We start from the raw sequence: 26769 nt of genomic DNA, 5'->3' as shown, positions 1-26769 counted from the left end.
CACTGGGCACCACTGCAAAGAGCCCAGCCCCATCTTCTTGCCCCCTGCCCTTTAGCTATTGAGAAGGTGCCCTCTCAGGCTCCTCCAGGCTAAACAGCCCCTGGGCTCTCAGCCTTTCCTCCTCACAGAGATGCTCCAGGCCCCTCAGCATCTTTCTAGCTCCTGCTGGACAGTGGTTCCCTGTCTCTCTTGAACAGCAGTCCCTGCAGCTTCTGTGCAATGCTGGAGGTTTTTCAACTACCACTGCCTTGCCCCCTCTGCTTGAGCCTGTGTTAGCTAGATAGCAGACAGATACTGAGGTAGGGTAGAGGATTTCTCCCAGCCCAAATGGTGAGTCACAGGTTGGATTATTGTAGTCCCATATTTTCTGACTTACACTCCATGCTTATTTTACAGGCTTTGCTATTTAAAACCTGTCCCTGCCTTCTGGCATTCTTAATTCCTCCAGCACAGCCAGTTCCTTGATGCTGCCTGCCCTGCAGACCTTCTGAGCTCTTCAATAAGGTTCACTTTTTCAGCTTATTGAGGAGCACAGCACAAAGCAGAGTTCACTGATGTCATTGTGATATCCACCTGGCAGACCAGAGCAGCAGAAGCCCTTCTACTTGACAGACTCCTGAAACTGTTAAAAACATCTTGCACTTCAATCCAGATTAGATGACTCTGTCTCCAGAAGTACAACTTGTCACTTCTCATCCTATCTGGTTGTGCTCTGCAACCTAATGGTGGTGTTTAAAGTATATGCAGTCAGTCATCACAGAATCAGAGAATGGCTCACATTGGAAGGGAGCTCAGAGATCATCTGCTCCAACCTCCCTGCCATGGGCAGGGACACCTTTCAGCCAGACTTGCCTGCTCAAGGCCTCATCCAGGCCTCATCCAACCTGGCCTTGAACAGCCCTAGGGAGGAAACATCCACAGCCTCCCTGGGCAGCCTATTCCAGAGTCTCACCATCCTCATACTGAAGAACTTCTTCCTCAGCTCCAGTCTAACCCTGCTCTCCCTCAGGCTGAAACCATTCCCCCTTGTCCTGTCTCTGGACACCCTTATGAAAAGTCCCTCTGCAGCCTTCCCATAGGATCCCTTAAAGCATTCCAGTTTAGAAGAACCTTCTGCACAGTGGGTAAACATCATGGTTTGAGGAGTGGTCTGAGCCAGGCAGACCTGCACCAGGCAAATCTGAAATCTGCAGCAGGCAATTTGGGTATTGACTGCAGTGAAACACAACTGCTGGCCTCTGGGCATGATTTGGGAAGATTCAAAGCTGCATTTGCAGGAGTCCTGTCCCATGCAGCTAGCTTTGGAGACTTGGCAAGAATCAAAGGTGTTCTGGTTCAAAAATCAAAGTGAACTTGATCAAAAAAGCTTTTTAGGGAAACTAAGGAGCAATAATGCAAGAGGGAAGGTCTTTGCTTGAGTAGATGACAGATTAAAAGGTAGGATCAAAGGGTAGAAGGTCAGCTCTCAATTAAAGGAGGGTCCCAGCTGTCTTCCACAGAGATCTGTACTGTTCAGGACATTGGTAAATGGTATCTGTAAAGGGATGAGCAATTGGGTGAGCAAGTTTGCTATGAAGAAGAGAGCCAGCTGTGGAGAGCAGTAGAAGGACACTGAAGTGCTGAAGACTCAAAATGGGTGATGGAATTCAGTGTAGATAAGTGAGGGTAACTGAGAAGCACTGGGTAGAATACTCTGGTTATGTGTAAGATTATGAGCTTGAGCTGAGTATTGCTATTGAGGAGTAAAATGTGGGGATGGGATTGATGGTTCCATGAGATTGTGAGGTCCTTGGTCACCAGAACACAACCCAAATGTTACAGGAAAGAAATACAGCATAAAATTGAGAATGGCACTGCAAGAGTGTCTGCTCCAGTTGCTTGCCCAGGGCTGTGTGCAGCTCTGGAGCCTTCATCTGGACTATGGCTTGGAAAGGTGATTGGCTGAAAGTTGCTAAGCTGGCAGAAACCACATATGGGTCAGGAGGTCCCTGACACCTGAGTAGCTGGAGGTCAGGAGAGTATCAGTGAGCAATACCACATTTTGTGACCTGTTCTTACTTTAGACTGTTCCTGGAGCCAGAATACTGGCCTAGATGTGCCACTGATCTAACCTGCACACCTGGTCTCATACTAAGATGCCCAGGGACACAGGAAAGTAATGTTCCTTATGAACAGCCATTAATTCCTGGGGATGATTAGTGTTTAATCTCATTTGCACCTTCAAGATGTGTGCTTGCATTTACTTTGCATACACAGGATTTGCTTCTGCTCAGGGTTGCTTATAGAAATAACACATCCTATACATAGAATCACAGGATGGGAGGGGTTGGAAGTGACCTCTAGAGATGATTGAGTCCAACCAAAGCAGGATCACTGAGGGCAGGTCATACAGGAATGTGTCTAGACAGGGCTTGAAAGTCTCCAGAGAAGGAGACTCCACAACCTCTCTGGAGAGCCTGCTCCAGGGCTCTGTCACCCTCACCATACCAAAGTGTCTCCTTGTATTGAGGTGGAACCTCCTGTGTTCCAGCTTGTACCTGTTGATCCTTTTTCCTATCACTGGGTACCACCATAAAGAGCCTGGCACCTTCATCCTGGCACCCACCACTCAAATATTCATAGACATTGATCTGATCCCCTCTCAGCCTTCTCTTCTCCAGACTAAACAGCCCCAGGGACCTCAGTCTCTCTTCATAGCAGAGCTGGTCAAGTCTCTTAATGACCATCCTGATTGATTAAATGGTCTTCATAGATTAAACAGTCCCCAAAGGTTGCTTGCACAGAAGCACTCAGATTGTTCTTGGGGAAGGGAGGGGGGTGGTGGTGGTGTGATTCCCAAATCCATGAAAGCACTCCTGCAGGTTTTGAGGCAGCATCAATGTTGTTTGTATCACAGACTCTCCAAGGGCTTTAGCAGAACATCTCTGCAGTGCCACAGAGGTTCATCAGAAGCCCATAACAACCACAGTTATCAGATGGGTTAACTCCAGGCAGCTCTTGTTTCCTTTAATTTAGTATAGCATCAGGAATCCTTTGGAACCCTCAGTAACCAAAACTGAGCTCTCAAGGTTTAAAGTAGACCTAAGTAATTTGAAGCATGAAAAGCCCACGAGGAGATTGTGGAGAGTATTGTGACATTTTTCCTCTTCCCCTCTCCCACGTTAAATTACAGGCTGTTAGGTCATGGTACAATAACTGTTGGTAAGTTCATGTTCTACTTTTCTAGAAACTTAAGAATTAAAAGACAGGCACAAGAGAATATTCCCCCCCTTGTATTCTGCTAAGGCTATGTAGTACTCTTCCTAGTGTTGCATATCAGAAGAATGAGTTAAAAAGCTGCTGGTCCAGGGTTTGTGACACAGCTTTCAAAAACCTGATCTGATCCTGAGGTAAGCCAGGAGGCAGTTAAATAGTCACATCTCTAGAAATCATAGAATCACAGAACTGTCAGGGTTGGAAGGGACCTCAAGGATCAGCCAGTTCCAACCCCCCTGGCCATGGGCAGGGACACCTCACACCACAGCAGGTTGCTCACAGCCACATCCAGCCTGACTGCAAACACCTCCAGGCATGAGGCTTCCACCACCTCCCTGGGCAACCTGTGCCAGTGTCTCGCTGCCCTCATGGGGAAGAGCTTCTTCCTGACATCCAATCTGGATCTACCCATTTCTAGTTTTGTTCCATTCTCCCCAGTCCTGTCATCACCTGATGGGGCTAGGGGGAATGAAAAAAAAAAAAAACCACTTAAAAATACCTCAAAACCTGGCCTTGAACACCTCCAGGGGAAGGGATGTCCACAGCCTCCCTGGGCAACCTGTTCTGGTGTCTCCCCACCCTCACTCTAAAGAACTTCTTCCTAATTTCCCATCTAAATCTGTCCCCTTTGCATCTTAAATCCATGCCCCTCATCCTATCACAACAAGCCCTCACAGAAAGTCTCTCCCTGTCTCCCTCCCTGTCTCTCTTGTAGTGCATGTGTTCCCTTGTTCCCCTTATTTCACACTAGTTTGAAAGGCCCACAGAGGGGGGGATTCTGCTCAAACCAATTTCAGCAAATGTCTGTTAAAAACCAAACAACAAAGACTTCATTAAAATGTTGACTTGATGAAGCATCTCAGTTCTTGCATTTTTCTACCTTCTCCACAATGCTTTTTGCAGCCCAGTCGTTGCTCTGCACACAGCAGAGACCGTTCCTGTGCTGCAGACTGCAGTGGTTGCCCGGTTGTAGTTTCAGTGCTTGTGTTAGTTCTTTGTGTTAGGCTCTTTCCCTGAGGGGCAAAGTCTTCTCTGTTGTTATCTCCAAGTCATTCCTTTGTTTGCACCTGAGATTGTTGGATAGATCTTTTCACTGCTTTGCCCACATCCTTCCCTATTCCTGCAGCACCTTCCACAGGCAGTTCTGCTGCTGCATGCTTGGGTTGGGTTGTGTCCTCCTGCATCCTATCTTGCCATGCTGTGTACTCCAGGCCAGAACTTGAACCCATGGAGAAGGATTCCTCTGAACTCAGCTGCCTGCTGTAAGAAGTCCTGAAGTTCAAGGCAGGATAAACACAGCCTTGCATGGATTTGAAAAGCCCCCCTAGATCTCCTGCCCAAACACTGATTCATTGTCACAAAGCAAAGGATTTCTTTGTTTATTACCTGTTTTCCCTTAATCCTGTCAAAGGTAGCAAGTGTTGCCTTTCTTCATACAAACTTAGCCCCTTGGTGTGCAGTTTGTTAAGCTCTTTGCTTAGAAACAGCCCTGGAGAAGTTGAGATCCCAGCTGATTGTAGGTATAGCATTGCCCTCATCTGGTTCCACTGCCTCCTGCTTTTGCTGTGTTGAGAAGGTAATGAATGAGAGTTCCTGACCTTCCTCTTTCGTTCTCTTCAGCATTTTAACCACATCTGGTGTTTATCCTGCTTCAGTTTCCCCTGATACAGTCATCTTTCCATGCCCCTAATGGACTCTTCTCTGAGGGCATCTGCTTGTTGCTTGGATGACTTCAGATGTGTGGTGAGAACTGAGCCCCAGAAGCGTGTAAGAGGAAATGTTGAATGCTGTTGAGAGGGCACTGCAGTGTTTTAAATAGAATTTGGGAGAGGAAACAGTCTGTAAATAGCGATAGTGGAGGGCTACATTTATGTGGCTGTCTGAAATATTATCTAATTATTGTTGAGCTATGTTAGTAGAAACATCTTGATAGTAAAGCTCTTTCCTGCTGTGGCAGTGGAAGACGTTGAGAGAGTCCTCGCGCTGTGACTGATCTCTGGGGGTCTTGCTGAGAGAGGGAGCGAGGAGCCATCAGCATTTGCTCTCTGGAACAAGGTGATCTGGGGACTTCCAAAGGAGGAGGTGAGGGCTGTGTCCTCTCTCTCACTCCTTAGTTAGCTTTCACACTTTCTTTGGGTGGTGGAGCTGTTTCTGCCTCCTGCCCTGTGTGTACAAAGCCCCAGATAAGTGCTGCTCAGCTGTCAGAAGCTCAGCTGGTTGCTCTGAGGCATTTTTGCCTTTGCTAGGTGTCCAAGGACACTGCTTTGCTGACGTTCGTGCTTACCAGCAGAGGAGGCTGGGGCTGTGCAAAGCCAAACTCGGTACCAAAAGGAAGAATAATTTACTGGTTGGGAAGGGAAAGTGGTTTGTGCGGGGGGTGAAGGGGGGGAAAATGTTACATTACTCCAGAGCTCCTGCCAAGTGCCTTCAGCCTGTGGTGCCGTGGGGGGTGGTGGTGGTGATGTTCACCCTTACAGAACTGGAAGAGTTGGAGGGGATAAACCTCCCTGTTCCACTGAGGGACTATACCTGTGTCATCCAGGAGGCCTTCTAGCAAGAAAAGGAAGACGTGCTACGCATCTGCGGAAGGATGGTGGCAAGGAAAAGGGAGATGAAAGGGAAATTCCAGGAAGGCCCTGTGGATTTGCTCAGGCACACCAGGACTTGCCCTCTCTTGGGATTCACCTGTAGCATGTGCATCATTAACACCCTTTATGATTTTTCATTTATATTTTTTTTCCCTTCCCTTACATTAATTTTATTTTCCTTTGCAGGTCACCTTTTAAGCTGCTATTTCCTGTCTAATTAAGCAGAATGAAGGCATTAGGTTCTAGTAAAGCTGGGCCTAATCCAGAAATCCTCTCTTACTCAGTCCTTTCTGAGTAAGAAACCCAAGGCCGAGCCCAGCGTCTGACATGTCTCGCTGTTATTTCTGAATGATTTGTGGTCTGTGGATTCTCCTGTGTTTCATTTTCAACTTTATACCCGCAGCTCCTTTGCCTTTTGTCTCATTTTGTCTCCTCACTTGTCCCTGTCCAGCCTAGTGTTAGTTGAACTGCTGTAAGTATCCTGCCAACCGAAGCGCACACTTGTTGCTGGTAACGCAAGAAACGATCGATTCCCCTCCGGTTTGTCATTAACAGTCCGTAATGTTCTGTGCATGGGTTGGATCTGTCCCTTTTAACTTCTCCTTTCCAATTTCTTTCCAACCTCCCCCCCCCACCCCCAGTCTTGCCACCTCCCAGCCTCTCTGAGCACACTGGTTTTGCTGGAGTCTAGTCCCTTCTTCCTTTTGTTTTTCAGACCAGTAAAAATGGGAAGTACTGGATTCTGGTTTCCTCCAAGAAGAGTCAGCGGAACTGGTTAAGACCAAAATCTGAGGACTTTAGTGGGCAAACATCAGGTGTGCATTGAACAGCAGCTGTTTTAATCCTTCTTTTAAAGTATATGCTTCTTTAAAAGTAGTAGTATAAATTGGAGCTTTTGTGTAATGTGTTTGCTGTATTTGCTGCTGCATATAATCATCCATCCTGCAGTTGTGAAAGCACCAGTAAGAATGAGGATTTTAAGTGATAATGTGTTGAGGCACAAACAGGCAATGTTACTCATAAAATTCTTTCAGCTGGTCTTTGGAAAGTGTAATATTTGAGGATCAGTGGTTTTGAAAGTGTAATCTCCATTGCTCAGTCTGTATATCCACAAGAAAAGCAAAAAAAAAAAGGTGCTTATTTGCTATTCAGATCAATACAAAAGTTCTTAATTGCCTCATCTGTTAGAAATGGTACTGAGGGGATAGTGCATACTTGTTTCTTGTTAAAACACTGTCATTCTCAGAGAGTGGATCCACACAATATTTGTTCTAATGATGCAGTTTGAAGGACACATAAAAGCTGTTCAGAGTCAGCTTTATTAGTTTTGGTCAGAGAGGAGCAAAACCTGATTCTTCATCTGTGTGAATGTTCTGAGTTTCTCCTGGTACAGTAGCTAGCTTAGCTGAAGTTTTGGAGATGACAGTAATGTTCTGTTGGCCCATGAATAGGATGGCCTCCAGCCTGAGGTGTGGTCTTTGCATTGAGTAAAGGAGTGAGAAGGTGTCAGAGTTGTTAATTTAACAGTTAAGCCTCCTATGCTGTTCCACAAGCACTGCTTTGGGCTTCACGTCAGACTCTGCATATCACCCTTCTGCATGGCCTAACGTGCTGCATCTCCCCAGCCTGATGCATGTCCTGTACCTCCCCCCCTGCTCCCAGCATTGCCAGCTCATCCCTATCCCTGTGTCCTTAGCTATTCCCAATGGCTTTGCAGCGCTTCCTGCACCCCCTAGGCCTTTTAGTCCCATCCTAGTCCTGCCTGTCATCCCTCCCTGTGCCCTGCCAGCAATGCCTGCTTCTCTGGCCACCATCTGGGCACAGAGGCTACTTGCTACTGAGCTCTGGTCCCAGCATGGTCACATTAACCACACTCTAACCCTTGCAGCAGGCTGTGGAGGCAGGTAGCTGCCCTGCTTTTTGCTGCTAATGCTGCCCTGTTTTGGGCTAGGTGTGGATTTGGCCCCACTCTTACCCCACTGAGACTGCAGTGAGGGCCACAGCTGCTGGCTGTGCATGGAGGGTCTCATACAGGTGCCTATGGTGCAGGTCATGCCCTAAGTGTAGATCAGGTTGGGCATTTTATTCCCTCCCCCCCACCCCAAACTTCTTTTGTCAGGAGAGATTAGGCTGAAGAAGGATTTCCTTCCTTATTCAGGCCAGTATGCAGAGTGTGTTCATTTACAGGAAAGCAACATGAATTTTATTACCAGATTCTGATTAAAGAGTATATTGAGAGAAATCTTGAAACCCACAAATACAGCACAAGTTTGATATGAGCCAGACCCTCCTTTTGGTCACATTGGTGGCTTCGCTGAAGTCCTTGGAACTGGTCTTCCTTTGCTTCCATTGTGGGAAATTATCGCTCCCAAGTCTCCAAACAACTTTTTTGGCTTGGTTTTTTCTTCACTTCAGAACCAGATAGTTGATTTAGGAGACAGAAAATAACATGAAGCTGATACTTTGAGGACCTGTGTCTTATTCCACTCATGGAACTGATGTCCCCAGGCTTTGTCCTGTGAGTGGGAATGAGCCTGAGACAAATCTGAAATCATAAGTCCTTAAAGAAACTCTTTTCTGTCACTGGGTATCTTTAGAGAGGTTAGCAGTTCCACATCACGTTCAGGGGAGTAAAGGTGGCTTCACAAAACTCCTTGCTTAGAGCAGGTAGCCCAGTTTAACCTGCCATTCAAGGACTTCAGGGATGAAAGCCAGCAGATGTCTGTCTTGGTGTGCCACTGCTTCTCTCCTCTTGTAAAGACAAGGGAGTCGCTCTAGGGAGGAGGGAGGAAGAGGCATCGCCAGAGGCATACTCTGTGTGCACATTTCAAATGGAGATTTCAGCCTGAAAACTTCCTAAAACACAAACATTACAGAGGTGCATCCCCCTCACCCCCTCCCTGCCCCTGCTGCCCTGCACTGACAGAACACAGACCTTCCTTCCTTCCTTCCTTCTCTCTCTTCCGGGGCCATGCTGGGGCTCGTGCAGTTTTGGCCCATCGCACCTGGGCTCTGCTCTCCCCTCTGGAGTGAGCACTTGGCTCCCTGCATCTCTGCTCAGCTTCGGGTGCAGAGAGGAGAGCTGAGCCCAGGAGCCACCCAGCCTCCCCTCACTGCCAGCAGGGATGAGTCCCTTTGGATTACCGAGGGGGTGGTGTTAGACTGGGGAGCAGCTGCAGCCTGGTGCTTCCTGCCCTGTTCCCAGCCACCCAGCTCCACCTGTCCCAGCAGCTGCTGGCTTCCCCTGCTCCGCTGCTGGGGGCTGTGGGGGCAAGCTGGCCGCTGAGCCCCAGCCTCGGTGCTGCCCAGCCCAGCCACCTCTTGGGCAGCTGCCCCAGCAGAGGCTGGAGTGGACAGCAGCCGTGACAGCAGGGTACGGGCTCGCTGTGCCACTTTTGAGGGAGAAAGGCCACGTTTTGGGTCTTTCCAGCCCTGCCAAAGGCTTGTGTTGAGTGCCAGCCTCCTGCCCTCCTCCTCTTTGCCCCTGCTGCTGCAGACCTCTCGCTCAAGCCTTCCTGCATCGTGTAGCACCGGGGTTTGGTATCTCTAGTAGCAACTGCTCTGCTGATGAGAAAAAGCTGTCAGCTACCCCTGACAAAGGAGGGCTGTTGAGTGCCCTGTAATGGCGGGCGCCCAGTTGCTGCTAGATGTTACCAGATGACAAATTTGAAGCTGTTCTGTCACAAGTCAAACACGAGCATCAGGCACCCTCTTTAGCTGAAAGCCTCTGGTTTAGCTCACAGGTTGCAAGGCCCCAGCAGGGCTAAGAGCCTTCATCCTGACCTAGCCAAAATCTGAAGGCTTACAGCCCCTACCTCTTGCAGGATAGCATGAGAAGGGTGGGGATCTCCAGCACTGGGTTGATAAAACACCGATCTATTTAATACACCCCTAGGACTTCTGTCCTTAACACATCAAGTCTCTGTTAGCAGAGGGTAGGCTTACAGCAGGATTTCAGCTGGCATTGGCAATCACTGTGTGCATTTTACTAGAGGAGATGTGCAGGAACCACAGCGTGGAGGCACAGGCAGGAACGTGAGCTTTGCCCCCTCCTCCCCCCCCCGCCCCAAGGCTGCCAGCATGGGCACCGCCACTTCTCACGCAGGTCTTCAAACGTTTTGAGGCTTCCAGGTTTTCACTTTGCTAACCCTGTGTGCGTGTGTGCGTGTGTGTCTGTGCAAACACCGCAGGTGGGGATTGAGTTCCTTTGAAATCCGAAGCTGTCTGGGTAGGTCGGCCCTTTGCCTGCTGCCTCCCATAACCTGAGAGAAACTGTTCTCCATCAGTGCTTGGGGGGGGGGCAGGTTGTGAGGTGTGATTTCAGGGCATATGTGGATCTGTTCATCCTGAGCAATGCGTTTTAAAAGAGTTGCAGCAAAACAGTGTAAAGAAACCTGCAGGTGTTACATTAGACCAGCTGAACCTAATTTTATTTTTAAGTTTTATTCAGAAGCATCACATAGCAAGTAAAAACTTCACATTCTAAGTTTAGTTACAAACTAGTTGTTTCTTATTTTTTTTTTCCAGTCCCCTTTTGCTTTCTTTTACGACCACATGAAACTTGAGAAGCCATCTAAAGCTAAATCATTTAGTGGAGTTGGGCAATTCCCAAGTGTCCAACAAGAAGGCCTGGTTTAGGCTGCGATGGCCACTGTCATTCCTGGTGATTTGTCAGAAGTAAGAGATACCCAGAAAGTCCCTTCAGGGAAACGTAAGCGTGGTGAAACCAAACCAAGAAAAAACTTCCCTTGCCAACTGTGTGACAAGGCCTTTAACAGTGTTGAGAAATTAAAGGTTCACTCATACTCTCACACAGGAGAGAGGCCCTACAAGTGCACACAACAAGACTGCACCAAGGCCTTTGTTTCTAAGTACAAATTACTAAGGTATTAAACTCTATTTATCTTTCAGATTCTATTATCTATTATTTTTTTTTATGTTGGCCGTGTAAAAGTATTATATTTGTGTACGCCTTCAGCCGATCGCAGAGAGGATGTGTTAATTAACGTAGCCACGGGATTGTTTCTAGCCTTTCTAAATGACCTCTAAGTTTGCAAGCTGCTGATGTCTTTTGATTTCGTTTCTTCATTTGTTGTTTTGTTTGGCTTTTTTCCTGCTTCTTTTTTTTCTTTGTTTTGTTTTCCTGTTCGTTCGTTTGTTGTTTTCTTTCGTTTTTCTTCCTTTCAATGAGCGTAGAGTTTGCGTTTGTGTAAGGAATTGAGAGAGAGAGAGAGGGAGAGAGAGAAAGAAAAAGAAAGTATGGACTGAAAATTTTGTTGGCTATGGACTTTTACACGAGTACTTTCATCCTTGCCCTTATTACCCCCTGTTACGGTAGCTAAAACCCACCCAAAAAGCTAAAGTGTGGAGTTTTAAGAGGCATGGCTCGCGGTTGGCTACATTTAAATGTGTCAAACTGTGTTTCTAGTGCTGCGCTTTGAGTTAAAAGAAAAGACAAAGGTTGTGTTGCAAAGCAGCCCTTAGCGTAGTGTTTAGCTGCCGTTAAACCCCAGAGAGATATGAGCACGCGTGTCTGTTGGTCAAAATAACTACTTACAGAATATATCTGTGTTTAAAGGCATATGGCTACTCACTCTCCTGAGAAAACCCACAAGTGTAATTATTGTGAGAAAATGTTTCACCGCAAAGACCACCTAAAGAATCACCTACACACACACAATCCCAACAAAGAGGCCTTTAAGTGCGAAGAATGTGGCAAGAACTACAACACCAAGCTGGGGTTCAAACGGCACCTGGCTTTGCACGCTGCGACGAGCGGTGACCTCACCTGTAAGGTATGTTTGCAGACTTTTGAGAGCACGGGGGTGCTGCTGGAGCACCTGAAAACGCATGCAGGCAAGTCGTCGGGTGGGGTGAAGGAGAAGAAGCACCAGTGTGAACACTGTGACCGTCGGTTCTACACCCGCAAGGATGTCCGCAGACACATGGTAGTGCACACTGGAAGAAAGGACTTCCTCTGTCAGTACTGTGCACAGAGATTCGGGCGGAAGGACCACCTCACACGCCACATGAAGAAAAGTCACAACCAGGAACTGTTGAAGGTCAAAACAGAGCCAATGGACCTTCTAGATCCCTTTACCTGCAACGTTTCTGTGCCTATTAAGGATGAGCTGCTTCCGGTGATGTCTTTACCTTCCAGTGAACTGACATCAAAGCCATTTACAAACACTTTGCAATTGAATCTCTACAACACTCAGATCCAGTCCATGCAGAGTTCTGCATCTGCACACCAAATGGTTGCCACATCGTTACCATTGGGAATGCCTTGCCCCATAGACATGGAGTCTGTCCACCCTTCTCACCAGCTCTCGTTGAAATACCCACTCGGTACTACCTCATACGCAATTTCTATGCCTGAAAAAGAACAGCCATTGAAAGGGGAAATCGAAAGTTACTTAATGGAGTTGCAAAGTGGTATGCCTTCTTCATCCCAGGATTCTCAAGCCTCTTCATCAAAGCTAGGCCTGGATCCACAAGTAGGGCCACTAGATGATGGGTCTGGGGAGGTTTCCCTTTCCAAGGGCTCCGTTCCTATTAGCGAACCTCTGAACACCCCGTCGTTGGACTTCTCTCAGCTCTTCAACTTCATCCCCGTCAACGGCCCTCCCTACAACCCTTCCGTGTCGGTGGGAAACCTCGGAATGAGTTACACGCAAGAGGAGGCACATTCTTCTATGACTCAGCTTCCACCACAAACCCAGGATCCACAAGATCCTAGCAATAGTATAGGTCTTGGGTCTCTGCACTCGTTGTCAGCAGCTTTCACGAGCAGTCTAAGCACAACCACCACCCTACCACGATTTCATCAAGCTTTCCAGTAGGATGTACAAAGCTGGCTTGTTGCTGTCTATTTGTAGAAAATGCCTTAGGTGACCATTTTTAACTTAGTGCCTACAAGAAGACAATTATGAATTCTCTGCTTTTGTACAGTACCAATCTCATGAAGCCAGTAAGAAATCTAAATTAACTTTTTACAAAACGTTTTGAAAGTGTTTTTATTCGCAGCTGTGTTTACTTTGTTGGTTGTTTGGTTGGGGTGTTGTTGTTTTTTTTTGGGGGGGGTGGGTTTGGTTGGGCTTTTTTTGTTTGTTAGGGGATTTTTTTGGTTGTTGTTTGTTTGTTTGGGTTTGGTTTGGTTTTTTTTTTCCTCCCCCAAGTCTCATTGTATTGTTTTCGTTTCTTCACTGCCAAGTGACACGTTTGAAATGTTCGGTAGAAAGTTATCCCAAGCAGAGCTCTTTCTGTTTTTGTTTTAAAACCTTTTCAACCACATCAGCTGTCCTGTTTGGGTGGTGTCGGTGGTAGAGCTGCCACTTTCACCCCTGGAGGTCCATTCCCACCCATATCAGAGAATTGTCAGGGTTGGAAGAGACCTCAAGGATCATCCAGTTCCAACTCCCCTGCCATGGGCAGGGACACCTCACACTAGATCAGGTTGCCCAGAGCCACATCCAGCCTGGATGTGGAACCATCTTGCAGAGAATCCAAGATCACAAATCATAGAACCACAAAATGCTTTAGGTTGGAAAGGACCTTTCAAGGTCATCTAGTCCAACCCCCCCCCACAAAAATGAGCAGGGACTAGATCAGGTTAAAGATTCCTGAAGATGTGTGTGTAGGGGGGGGGAAACAAAGGAAAAGATTCTCTAGTCCATTTCCTGCCAATTCCTCCTCCCAAACGGTGACACTTCTGAGCTGTCCTAGGGTGAGACATGGAAATTTTATAAATACAAATGTAAGAATTCAGATTTTTTTCTGAAACCTCTGTGTGTGTATATATGGAAGCCCATATCTACACACGTACATGGAGCATTTTGACTTGTATTGAAGTCACTATAAAAGGTGTTAAGAACGTTGCCACTTGCTGGCTCAAATTTTTTCTTTGATGTTTTGTGGACAAGATAACAAAAAGAGAGAGAGAGAGAGAGATTGAAAACTAAGAATAAATTTAGTTTCATTCTTTCAAACCATGGCTGAAACAGAATTTTAACAGAGAATCTCTGCTTGCCTGAATGACAAATGTTTCAAGTTGAAGTTGGAACTGTGTTTGGTGTTGTTGTTGTGCTTTTCATGACTCTGGTAGAGGGAAACAGGCAGAAGGGAACGGCTGACCTTGAAACACAGAAGCGTTGTAGTCATGCAGCAGATTTTTGTCACAGTTGTTTGGGATTTTTTGTTTTGGTTTTGGTTTACTTCTTAACTTGCTGGTTGGTTGGTTGGTTGGTTTTCTTTGGGGTTTTTTGGTTTTGTTTTGTTGTCTTTTTGGTAGCATAGAAAGAGTACTGCATAGGAATCTCCCAGTAGTGTACTCACATCGGCAGGCATCGGTCTTCTCCCAGCTGCCACCGCCAAAGGGTGGATTTAAGTCCAGCCAGAAAGTGTGTATCTATTTGCAGTTCCAAACCAGCGTGCAGTCAGAGAGTGAGTGTAAATTTGCAAGTATCAGTTTGTTTCATTTTGGTTTTTTTTTTCCTTTTCTTTTCTGTTTTTTTCCTTTCTTACTGGAATGATCTTTTCAGTTGTGTTACATGGTGTGTTATGTCCTCCTAAGCAACAGTTTAGATGTTAATCACACTTTCTACACCTGGGTACTTGGTTAGGGACTTTTTGCCCATTGCCAAGATTTAAAGACAGGACTCTTAGGAGTGAAGTAAAAGCATATTGCTTACACCACTTTTACCTAATGCAATATATTCTATTCCCCCAACCCCTAATAACCAAAAGAGGGGAAAAAAAAAAACCCCAACAAATGAAATACCCCTCCCTTCCCCCCACCCCTGTGATGCATGGAAGCAAAGTAGATTTGCTGTCATTTCACCAGTACCCTTCTTTTCCTTGTCATTTTGGTACAAGGAACTAAAAACCAGAAATCAAGTCCATTAGTATCTCTCAGACAATAATGAGGATCCATCCAAGGTTTTAAGTGGTTGAACTTACAACTTACCAACTTCACAGAAACAAAAAGTTGCTCCCATTTAAGGAGCTGATGCTCCAGATGGTTTATCAGTAGCTCCTACTTTTTTTTTTAGGGGGGGGTAGGGTGGGGTTTGGTTTGGTTTGAATTCCAGGAGCAATCTGCAGGTGTAGTTTTACTATTTTATACATAGGTGTATTTAAACTTTATTACTGAAAGATAACATTTTTATTGAATGTGGGGTGGTGTTGGTTTATTTTTTGTGTTCCAAAGGCATTAAGAGAAGGATGTACTTGTGAGGAAAACGACCTCCTGAAATTCTGCAAGCTCCTCCTGGATGTTGAGTTTAGGAGCACGTTATCTCAAAGGGGGCTTCTAGCTCTGCTTCATGACTGCTTCCTCTGGTTTCTGTGAAACAGATTGCTCACTTACTCACATCTGTAGTTGAATGATTTGTTCAATATTGCTTTTATTTTTTAGTTTTTTATTATGATTATTTCTTTTGTCTCTTCACCTTTCTAAAGGAAAGAAAAACACAGATGAACAGAGCACAAGGTAAACACAACCAAACGTAACTCTAGTTCAGATCAACAACCGTAGCGCATCTAGGAAGAGCTCGGGTTTGTTCTCAGTCCTTTCACTTGGTCTGAGCTGAGGATAAAATGGAGTTAATGCCTCCAGTGGGTTATGTCCTGCCTGGAGTCAGAGAATCATAGAATGCTAGGGGTTGGAAAGGACCTCCAGAGATCATCAAGTCCAACCCCAGTCATGGCCCTGCAGCAAAGGAGGCTTGTGAGCGCTCGGCATCCTGCAGCCAGCCCAGCAGCATGGCCAGGCAGCCTCTGGCACACAAATCTCCGGTCTGCAGCGGCTGTTGATCAGTCTCAATTGCCAATTAGACTTCATTAAAAACACAAACCCCACCAGACACTTTGCCAAGACCGGTTTCTTAGTGCGGAACCAGAGTCCTTACAACCTTGTTCGTGCCTTAGCTTCCCAAAGGGGACTGACATTTCACTTGGAGTCAGACGTACATTTCATTTGAGAAACAGGGACCTCAGACAAGATATTGAACCTCATTCAGTCAGGGTTTCAGTGGGTTTGCCACCAAACTAGGATGTAGGGTAAGGTGGAAGCAGACTTGACAAGAAGCAATACAACCACCACGGAGTGCTTTCCATATCACTTAGGCAGAGGCAACATTGGCTACTACTAAACCATCAGCTTTTAAACCTTGTTTTCCCCATTCCAGCCAGATTTCTCGGGGGGGGGAGGGGGGAGGGCTGGCTGATCATCCACCACTCTTTGTGCAACTTCTAAACTTCTAGTGAGGTTTTGCTGTTGTTTTGGTTTGGGGTTTGTTTGGGGTGGGTTTTTTTTTTTGGGGGGGGGGGCGTTTCTATTAGTTTTGGTTTTGGTTTGGGGTTTTCTTGTTTTTGGGGCTTGGTTTTTTTGTTTTAATATATATAATTTTTTTTGTGTGTGTACTTGTTGCTTGTGCTTTATTTAGTAGTAAATTGTGGGATAGAGTGATTTATTGTTAATTTGGCAGTAGAGGTTTTTAAAAACCACATACTGACTGAACCATGAGCCAGAGCTGATTGCTTTATTAAGCTAATAATGAATGTTAAGAGTACATATTTTCAGGATCATTTGCCTAGTGAGCTAAAAAAAAAAAAAACCTTGTATTATAGGCCAATATTTTTTAAGAGATAAAAGCTTGGTCAACCTCTATGTTACACATATTACAAGATATAGCACTTTCAAAAGCAGAAAAAAAAGAAAAAGAAAAAGAAAGAAAAAAAAAAAAGAGAAGAAAACCTAAACCTTTTCAGAAAAATTTCTTACAGGTTATGCCTTTTGTTTTGTTTTTAATTATAAAAAACCTTTTATTATGATTTGTTTCAAGTGCCATTAGATGACATATATGTAGGCCTTTGGTATAATGCTTTGTGTACAAAAGAAAAACAGAAATGGTAGACATTGTAATTTTAAACAGGTACATTTTTTTACAGTGTTTTCTTATCAATTTGCTCTATTGCACAGAACCAGTGTGTCTTTCTGAAGGGTGTTACAATGGTTTTACTTTAAACTAGGTTTACATGTTTCAAACTACACTGTCTTCTACTGCCATTCTGAATACCAGTCAAACAAAACCCAACCCCCCCCCACAAGCCAACCCAACCAATTGGGAGTTTGTCCTCCCCAGCTGCAAATTGTGTCCTCTGGAGTTCTGGATGGTAAACTATGGCAAAAAAAAACAATTAATGTTGTAACATGCAGTATTTGATACCAGTTTGGGTTTTTTGGTCATATCCTACCATTCACTATGCTGCTGTCTGAAGTTAACTTAGGGCCTGGTCCCCGCGCCTGTCCAGGTGGAGGGGAGCGGGATTGCATCCTTTGTTATGTCTGTCTCATACACTGGTTTAGCAGCTCACCCTGTATTCTTCTCAGTCTTATAGATAAGCCTCTGAAATAAATGTACTTATCTCCTATGTAGTAAACCATGTAGGCTTAGCTGCCCATCCTGCATCCTCCCAGTGTACAGATAAAACCACAGCCCTCCTAGATCGCGCTCGACCTCCGAGTAGCTCAAAACACGTTGGGATAGTCCCAAAGCTTTCATGCAATAAGGGTGTCTTACTTTTGTTGGAAGGCAGTGTCTTTTGATAACAGTTATCTAGCCCTGGAAGTGACACAGAACTCTTGCTAATCACATGTAAACACTTTTTTCAGTATAAGCTTCAGTGGTACAGTTCAACCAGAGTGAATGTTTATCTCCTCAGAAACACTCCTGCAATATTGTTATATTGGATCATGCTGCTAATGTAACTTGGGATACAACTCCTCTCATGGTGCTACAAACCTCCCTGTCTCATTCAGATGTATTTTTTACCCATAGAAACAAACAAACAATTTAAAAGAAAAAAGAAAAAAAAAAAGAGGAAAAAAAATAAGAATAATAAAAAAAAAGGACTATACTAGACCTATAGTTGTATGATATATTTTTATACTGTGACTGAATTTGTCATTAATGAACTTTGTGCAACACCACAATGTATTCATATGCACTTGCAAAGAAAAAAAAAAGAAACAACCTTATTTTTGGACATGCAAATTTCAACTCTCTGACAAGCGAGCCCCAGCCCTTGTTCACGACAACAGGTGACAGCTAGTTCCCATCCAGTGTGGGCTTTTGACATGGTGTGGAGTGAAGAAACGTGCTGTATGTTGCTAAAAAGCCTTGGCAAATACACACACACACACACAATAAACACAAAACAATCACACACAAAATGAACACACACACAAAGTGAACACACAAAATGAACACACACACAAAGTGAACACACAAAATGAACACACACAAATGGACACACACACAAAGTGAACACACAAAATGAACACACACACAAAGTGAACACACAAAATGAACACACACAAATGAACACACACACACACAAAATGAACACACACAGTGAACACACACAACAAATGAACACACAAAATGAACACACACAGTGAACACACACAACAAATGAACACACAAAATGAACACACACAAATGAACGCATACACAAAGTGAACACAAAGTGAACACACACAACAAATGAACACACACAAAGTGAACACACACACACAAAATGAACACACACACGAATGAACACACACAAAGTGAACACACACACAAAATGAACACACACAAAGTGAACACACACAAAGTGAACACACACACACACAAAATGAACACACACACACACAAAGTGAACACACACACACAAAGTGAACACACACACAAATGAACACACACAAAGTGAACACACACACAAAATGAACACACACACAAATGAACACACACACAAAGTGAACACACACACAACAAATGAACACACACAACAAATGAACACACACACACAAAATGAACACACACACACACAAAGTGAACACACACACAAAATGAACACACACACAAAGTGAACACACACACACACAAAGTGAACACACACACAAAATGAACACACACACAAAGTGAACACACACACACACTAAGTGAACACGCACACAAAATGAACACACACAACAAATTAACACACAAAATGAACACACACAAATGAACACACACAAAATGAACACACAAAAAAATGAACACACACACACACACAAAAAATGAACACAAAAAGACCTAAAAAAATGAACACACTAAAAATGAAGACACAAAAAAATGAAGACACAAAAACACACAAAAAAAGGAACACAAAAATTAAACACCCCAAAAAAAGAAGACACAAAAATTGAACACACAAAAAAGACACAAATATTAAACACACAAAAATTGAAGACACAAAAAAATGAATGCACACACACACAAAAAATGAACACACACAAACACACAAAAAAATGAAGGCACAAAAAAAATGAACACAAAAAAATTTAACACAAAAACACACCAAAAAATGAAGACACAAAAACTAAACACACAAAAAAAAATGAAGACACAGAAATTAAGCACCCGAAAAAATGAACACACAAATATTAAGCACCCAAAAAAATGAACACACAAATATTAAACACACAAAAAAAATGAACACAAAAATTAAAGACACCAAAAAATGAACACACAAAAATTGAACACAAAAACACACCAAAAAATGAAGACACAAAAATTAAACACACACAAAAATAAACACACACACACAAAATAAACGCACCGAAAAATGAGGACACAAAAATTAAACGCACGAAAAAATACACACAAAAAAATGAAGACGCAAAAAATGAACACACACACAAAAATAAACACAAAAAAAAAAAGCCACGAAAAATGAATACCCCAAAAAAATTAAACACACACAAAATACACACACACACAAAATACACACACGCACAAAATACACACACACACAAAATACACACACAAAAAAATATACACACACACAAAATACACACACACAAAATACACACACACAAACACACATAGAAAACACACACAAAAAATACACACACAAAAAATACACACACAAAAATACACACAAAAAGTAGACACACACAAAACATACACAAAAAATACACAAAAATACACACACAAAAATACACACACAAAAATACACCAAAAATACACACAAAAAGTAGACACACACAAAAAATACACACACAAAAATACACCAAAAATACACACAAAAAATACACACACAAAAAATACACACACAAAAAATACACACACAAAAATACACACACAGAAAAATACACACAAAAATACACACACAAAAATACACACAAAAAATACACACACAAAAAAATACACAAAAATACACACAAAAAGTAGACACACACAAAAAACACACACACAAAAATACACCAAAAATACACACAAAAAGTAGACACACACAAAAATACACACACAAAAAATACACACACAGAAAAATACACACAAAAATACACACAAAAATACACACAAAAAATACACACACAAAAAATACACAAAAATACACACAAAAAGTAGACACACACAAAAAATACACACACAAAAATACACCAAAAATACACACAAAAAGTAGACACACACAAAAATACACACACAAAAATACACAAAAATACACACAAAAAGTAGACACACACAAAAAATACACACACAAAAATACACACACAAAAAATACACAAAAATACACACAAAAAGTAGACACACACAAAAAATACACACACAAAAATACACCAAAAATACACACAAAAAGTAGACACACACAAAAAATACACACACAAAAATACACACACAGAAAAATACACACAAAAAGTAGACACACACAAAAATACACACACAAAAAATACACACACAAAAATACACACAAAAAATACACACACAAAAAATACACACACAAAAATACACACAAAAAATACACACACAAAAATACACACACAAAAATACACACACAAAAAATACACACACAAAAAAATACACAAAAAATACACACAAAAAATAGGCACACACAGGAAAAACACACAAAATTCACACAAAAACACACCAATAAAAGAAAAGCGAACACGCAGAGAGCAAATAAATACTGGGGGATGATGCCACACCCAAACCCTGCCTTGGATTGCTGAAATTCTATGTTCTGGCGAGTGGGGGAAAGCGAGTAAATGAATTGTTTGGACTTGGATGCTTCGAAGGTTTTTTTTTTTGAAAGAGAAAAGTTTTGTGTCAAAAATAGAAGGGAGGAGGGGGGAGGGAGGGAAATAAAGAGTGAAAAGGAGAAAAAAAAAAAATCACACAAAACCCTGCATTCCAGCCCGAATTTGTATAGTGTTTTCTTGCATTTAAAACTTGCTATCCTGTGATATGGGAAAATCGAGTTGCTTATCATGTATATGTACTTTTAAGACGAACAGAAGCGAAATGTATTCACGAACTACTGTTGTATTTGTATAAAATATAGACAAAAGATAAAAAAAAAAAAAACCAACAAAAAGAAAACAACAAAAAAGATGGCATATATATTTTTGTGTATAAGCTCTGTAAAGAAAAAGAAAACAAAAAATAGCAATCACAGTACGAAGCTGCAGCAGAAACTTCGTGTTAGAAAAACAAACAACAAACATTCACATCCAAAGACACAGACTATTTATTGTCCACCTACCCTGACTATAAGAGAGAAAAAGAGAGAGAGAGATATACCTTGCTGCTATTAAACAATAGTGCTGCAGCTTCTTGTGGCCTACAGTGTTATGTTTGCTGTACAAAAAAAAACCACAAAAGAAAAGAAAAAAATAATAAAACAAACAAACAAACAAACAAAAAAAAGACAACCAAAACTATGTGAACTCCACAAAATGTATCAATAAAATTACAGAATGGTTTTAGTTAATGAATCCACGGGTGCCTGGCTGCTTCTCGAGCGAGCTGCGAGGGGGTTGAGGGGTGGGGGAGGACGGGGGAGGGGTGGGGGGGTTGCTACCTGAAGCATGCATCCGGCCCCGCTGGGTGGGGGTGCTTGGGGGTGGCAAAGGTGCAGCTTTCTCCTTTGTGGCGAGGAGGAGGAGCAGTGGATGTGAGCTGCAGCACAGGAGGTGCCACCTCGATGCAAGAGGCAACCTTGTGAGCTGCAGCACAGGAGGTGCCACCTCGATGCAAGAGGCAACCTTGCGAGCTGCAGCACAGGAGGCTCCACCTGGACGCAAGGGTCAGCCTCGTGAGCTGCAGCACAGGAGGTGCCACCTCGATGCAAGAGGCAACCTTGTGAGCTGCAGCACAGGAGGCTCCACCTGGACGCAAGGGGCAACCTCGTGAGCTGCAGCACAGGAGGTGCCACCTCGATGCAAGGGGAAACCTTGTGAGCTGCAGCACAGGAGGCTCCACCTGGACGCAAGGGGCAACCTTGTGAGCTGCAGCACAGGAGGTGCCACCTCGATGCAAGAGGCAACCTTGCGAGCTGCAGCACAGGAGGCTCCACCTGGACGCAAGGGGCAACCTCGTGAGCTGCAGCACAGGAGGTGCCACCTCGATGCAAGGGGAAACCTTGCGAGCTGCAGCACAGGAGGCTCCACCTGGACGCAAGGGGCAACCTCGTGAGCTGCAGCACAGGAGGTGCCACCTCGATGCAAGGGGAAACCTTGTGAGCTGCAGCACAGGAGGCTCCACCTGGACGCAAGGGGCAACCTCGTGAGCTGCAGCACAGGAGGTGCCACCTCGATGCAAGGGGAAACCTCGTGAGCTGCAGCACAGGAGGTGCCACCTCGACACAAGGGGCAACCTCGTGAGTTGCAGCACAGGAGGCTCCACCTGGACGCAAGGGGGAACCCCGTGAGCTGCAGCACAGGAGGCTCCACCTCAACACAAGGGGCGACCTCGTGAGCTGCAGCACAGGAGGTTCCACGGCAACGCAAGGGGCAACCTCGTGAGCTGCGGCAACCTCGTGAGCTGCAGCACAGGAGGTGCCACCTCGATGCAAGGGGGAACCCCGTGAACTGCAGCGCAGGAGGTGCCACCTCGACGCAAGGGGCAGCCTCGTGAGCTGCAGCACAGGAGGTGCCACCTCGACGCAAGGGGCAACCTCGTGAGCTGCAGCACAGGAGGTGCCACCTCAGCACAAGGGGCAGCCTCGTGAGCTGCAGCACAGGAGGTGCCACCTCGATGCAAGGGGCAGCCTCGTGAGCTGCAGCACAGAAGGTGCCACCTCAGCACAAGGGGGAACCTCATGAGCTGCGGCAACCTCGTGAGCTGCAGCACAGGAGGTGCCACCTCGACGCAAGGGGCAGCCTCGTGAGCTGCGGCAACCTCGTGAGCTGCAGCACAGGAGGTGCCACATCAGCACAAGGGGGAACCTCGTCACTCTCAGGGTGACAGCACGCTGGAAGAGGCTGCCCAGAGGGGTTGTGGAGTCTCCTTGTCGGGAGACTTTCAAGGCCCGTCTGGATGCATTCCTCTGTGCCCTTGTGCTAGATTGTATGGTCCTGCCCTGGCAGGGGGGCTGGACTGAATGATCTCTTTGGGGCCCTTCCAACCCCTGGCATCCTGTGATCCTGTGTCACTGGTAAAATGTCAGAGTTTTCAGAGAGCCTTAAAGGCTGCGTTCGGTGATCCCACCAAGGAACGGACTGCATGATGCGCCTGTCTTTGTGAAAAGACAGAGCTGAGCTGAAGGAAGCAACTGAGTTTGCCATCAGATTGCACTCTGAAACGTTGTCGGGCACTGGAAGGTGAGCTTGGGGTGTCCAGGGTGGGACTGCTGATTTGGGAGCCGTGGGTGAGTGGTTCTCCACCACCTTAGATTAACACAAGTCCTGACAGGACAAAGCACCGAGTGTGGCTGGTGCTAGGCACACCGTGTGGGCTGTCTCTTGGAAATACTGCCAGGGAAGCTCTCTTGCTCTGATCCCAAACATCTGTCTGCCCCTGACGCTGCTGGAGAAGTCTGACCAACTCCCAAGGGGAAGAGGTGCTGCACAGCCCGAGGAGCAGCCTGCTCCCACCTGCAGAAAGCTGCCTCTGCTGGTTGCACACAGTTGCTGCCTGGCCTAGACTGTTTGCCAGGGAAGCGAAGATTCCACATGTCATTAGGTTTAGGGACATGCTTTGTACCATCCCCAGCATTGTCTCTGTTCTCCTGCTTTTGGCTTCCTCTCTTTTCCAGCTCTTGACTTTCTAGACTTCTTGCTGTAACCCAGTCTGAGATAAATGGTTCATACAGAGAGCTGCTGGCTCTGTACACAGACATCTCCCCTTTGTTGTGATCCCCGTGCCTTTCCTCTGAGCTCACCACCTCTGTGTCACAGGTTTCTCACTTGCCTGAGAGCAGTGGCCTTGGTATATTGAAGAGCCAAAACACCCTGAAATACTCTGCAAAATCATTTGTTCCCCCTCTGCCCTGAGAGAAAACCACCCCATGGTGTTGCTGTCATAGCTGGTCTTGCCCATCCTTCCTGGATGAACATCTTCCAGACAGACACCCCCTGGCAACTGTAATAAAGGGAATGTGATTGCCTGGATCATACTGATGTCACATCCACAGATGTCATGGTGCAGTCCCTCCAGAGCTTGGTAAATCCAGAGCCACAGGCATCCCTCCCCCCATCCCTCTCTCCTGCAGCCAGCCCTTTCCAAAACTTGCATAAGAAAGTGCAGAAAAGTGGTCTCAGTATTCTCTACACCTGGTCTGGCTGCCCTCCAGCACTGGAAGAGAAAGACCATTCCAGTTTCCCCCTTTGTTTTCTTCCTCCCCACAGCTCAGCATGCCCTGGGACAAAGAATGGGTCTTTCTGACACGGAAATCCCAACGTGGTGCAGAGCTGCTGCTGGACTAGCAAGGACTGCAGAGCTATGTGCTGGTGCCTTCCCCACCTGGCAAATCACAACGTTGGGTTCAGTCAGATAGGAGCTGAGTTTTCCAGAGTGTCAGTTGGGGCAGCTGGCACAGCAAGGGCTGGTGATCACAAACAGGCAGAGAGCAGGGCAGGGAGATAACCTCAACTACAAAACAAGAGTTTGAGAAGTGCAATGGAGGATGAGCTGCTGCTTGCCATTACGAGCTGGGGCCTTCAGCAAACTAACAGCAGTGGAGGTGGGGATGTGGAAAATGACAGACCCCAGCAGCAGCGATTTCAAGTTCCTACCTGAGTGCTATATCCCAGGTCATTCAGCACAAACCCTGCTCCTCATAAAGGTGAAATATTTTGCCCTGGTTTTATACAATCACATTTATTTGTGGCAATGGTCCTTGTGTCCTCAAGAAATGAACACATTCAGAGTAGTCAGTATTTAAACATACAGAATTAGCAGCTGGTTTCTTCGGTAGCATCATCATCCCACAACCTTGTCTCCACTGGGGACATTTGTGTCATAAAGTCACCACCTACAAAGCCAGTTTGCCAGAGAGGGCACTGAAGAGACATCAGCTGAGCCCTCTGGAAGCAAGGAGATGATAATGCATGCTGGGGGTGGGCTGGAAATCATTTCCATTGATCCTCACCAGTTTGCCCATGCCACTGATTTTCCTGTTGCACTGAGCTGCAGTCTGCAGTGAAGAAGAATGGTTTGAGTGTCACTGCCACAGAAATCCCTCAGATCTCTGCCTGATGTCTGTGAAACAACACAGAGAGCCTGGATGCTCCCAGGTCATTGCTCAGACTGGGGTGGGGGGTGTGGATGTATATGTGTGTGTGTGCATGCATGGATGGGTGGGAGGGGAGCAACCCAACCTGGAGAAACTGCAAAACCAAGGATTTCTGTTTTGTTTGGCACTTGGTGGAGTTAGATGATGGTTGGGCTTGATCTTAAAGGTCTTTTCCAACCAAGTCTCTGATGCCATGAGAAGTCCCAAAAGAATCCTGCAGTCTGTAAAGTTATCTCCAAGTTAACACAGCCTGTGGATTCCCAGGCAAGTTGGAAGAGTTTCTTCCAAACACTTGATTAATCTCCAAGAGACAGCAATTTATCTAAGGGGTACACAGGCTCCTGCAGGGAAGGTGTTTGTCAGCTGTCCTTGTGCAGCAGTAGATAGGATTTCAGCAGAGACATGCTGTGGGCTGTGTGGCTGAAGAGAAGCTCAGCTCCTGGCTTCCTGCCTGTGTGTTACGTTGTCAGCCACATGGTCATGTGTAAATCCTGAAGTTCCCTCACAACTGCTCACATGGAAAATGAAAACAAAGCCCAGGTTGGTGTGGGCAAGGGGCATGCCATAAATGAGCAACATCCCAGCTCTCACACAGGAATACCAAACATGATTGACAAATAAAAACCAAACTGGGCTCCCAAACTCACTCAAGTCACCTAAAAATTGTCACCTCCCCTTTGGGGAGTGCCTGGCTCCTCGTGCAGTGAGGTATTACAGCATTGCCCCACAGTTCCCGTGCTCTGCTCAGCTTTTCTTCACAGGAAGCTCCTGCCTGGTCACTGGGGCAAACCTTCTACCAGCAGCCATGACCTGTGTGCCCCATTTTCATCAGGCAGGTTTAAGACCCTGGAACTCAAGGGAACCTCTGGGAATTTGTGGTGGCCCACCAAAGTGCCCAGGGTCATCTCTAGGGGCTGGAACCCCTCTGCTGTGGAGAAAGGCTGAGAACTGGGGGTGTTCAGCACAGAGAAAGCTCCAAGGAGACCTTTCAGTGCTTTAAAGGGTCTGATCAGACAGCTGGGGACAGACTTTTGAGCAGGGGCTGCCCAGAGAGGTGGGAGATGCCCCATCCCTGGAAACATTCCAGGTCAGATTGGCTGGGGCTCTGAGCAGCCTGCTGGAGTGTAAGGTATTCCTGTTCACTGCAGGGGATTGGACTGGATGACCCTGAAAGGTCCCTTCCAGCCCAACCCATTCTATGATCACTACACAGCTGCCATATGGTTCCTCTCCATTTGCCTTGACTTGCTAGAGTTTAACTTCACAATTGGAGAAGAGTGTTTGCAGGTGAGCCTGCTTGGGTTCAGCTGCTTGTGACAGATGCAGTTCATTTGGGGTGGGAGGGGAGAAAGGTGAAGAGAGGATAAAAGGTTTTGGAAGCCCT

The 26769-nt window shown here is 45.4% G+C and overlaps 1 protein-coding gene across 4 annotated transcripts in view; it reads left to right on the top strand.

The window, feature by feature from the left end:
* PLAG1 (PLAG1 zinc finger) overlaps positions 1-16040 on the top strand; it is a 48862-nt gene extending 32822 nt beyond the window's left edge. For 3 of the 4 annotated variants that reach the window (XM_068166742.1, XM_068166744.1, XM_068166743.1), the window contains 3 exons: positions 6559-6658; positions 10371-10729; positions 11422-16040. In XM_068166742.1, the coding sequence (XP_068022843.1) occupies positions 10488-10729; positions 11422-12685 (1506 nt within the window). In that variant the 5' untranslated portion in view covers positions 6559-6658; positions 10371-10487 and the 3' untranslated portion in view covers positions 12686-16040. The remainder of the gene's footprint in view (positions 1-6558; positions 6659-10370; positions 10730-11421) is intronic. The other variant, XM_068166745.1, reaches the window with a different exon arrangement.
* The last annotated feature ends 10729 nt before the right edge of the window (positions 16041-26769 follow it).

This window comes from Melanerpes formicivorus, unplaced genomic scaffold, assembly GCF_026170545.1.
Source record: "Melanerpes formicivorus ecotype bairdi unplaced genomic scaffold, bMelFor1.0.p_v2 SCAF_105, whole genome shotgun sequence".
NCBI lineage: Eukaryota > Metazoa > Chordata > Aves > Piciformes > Picidae > Melanerpes > Melanerpes formicivorus.
This window is presented reverse-complemented; position numbering and strand designations above follow the sequence as displayed.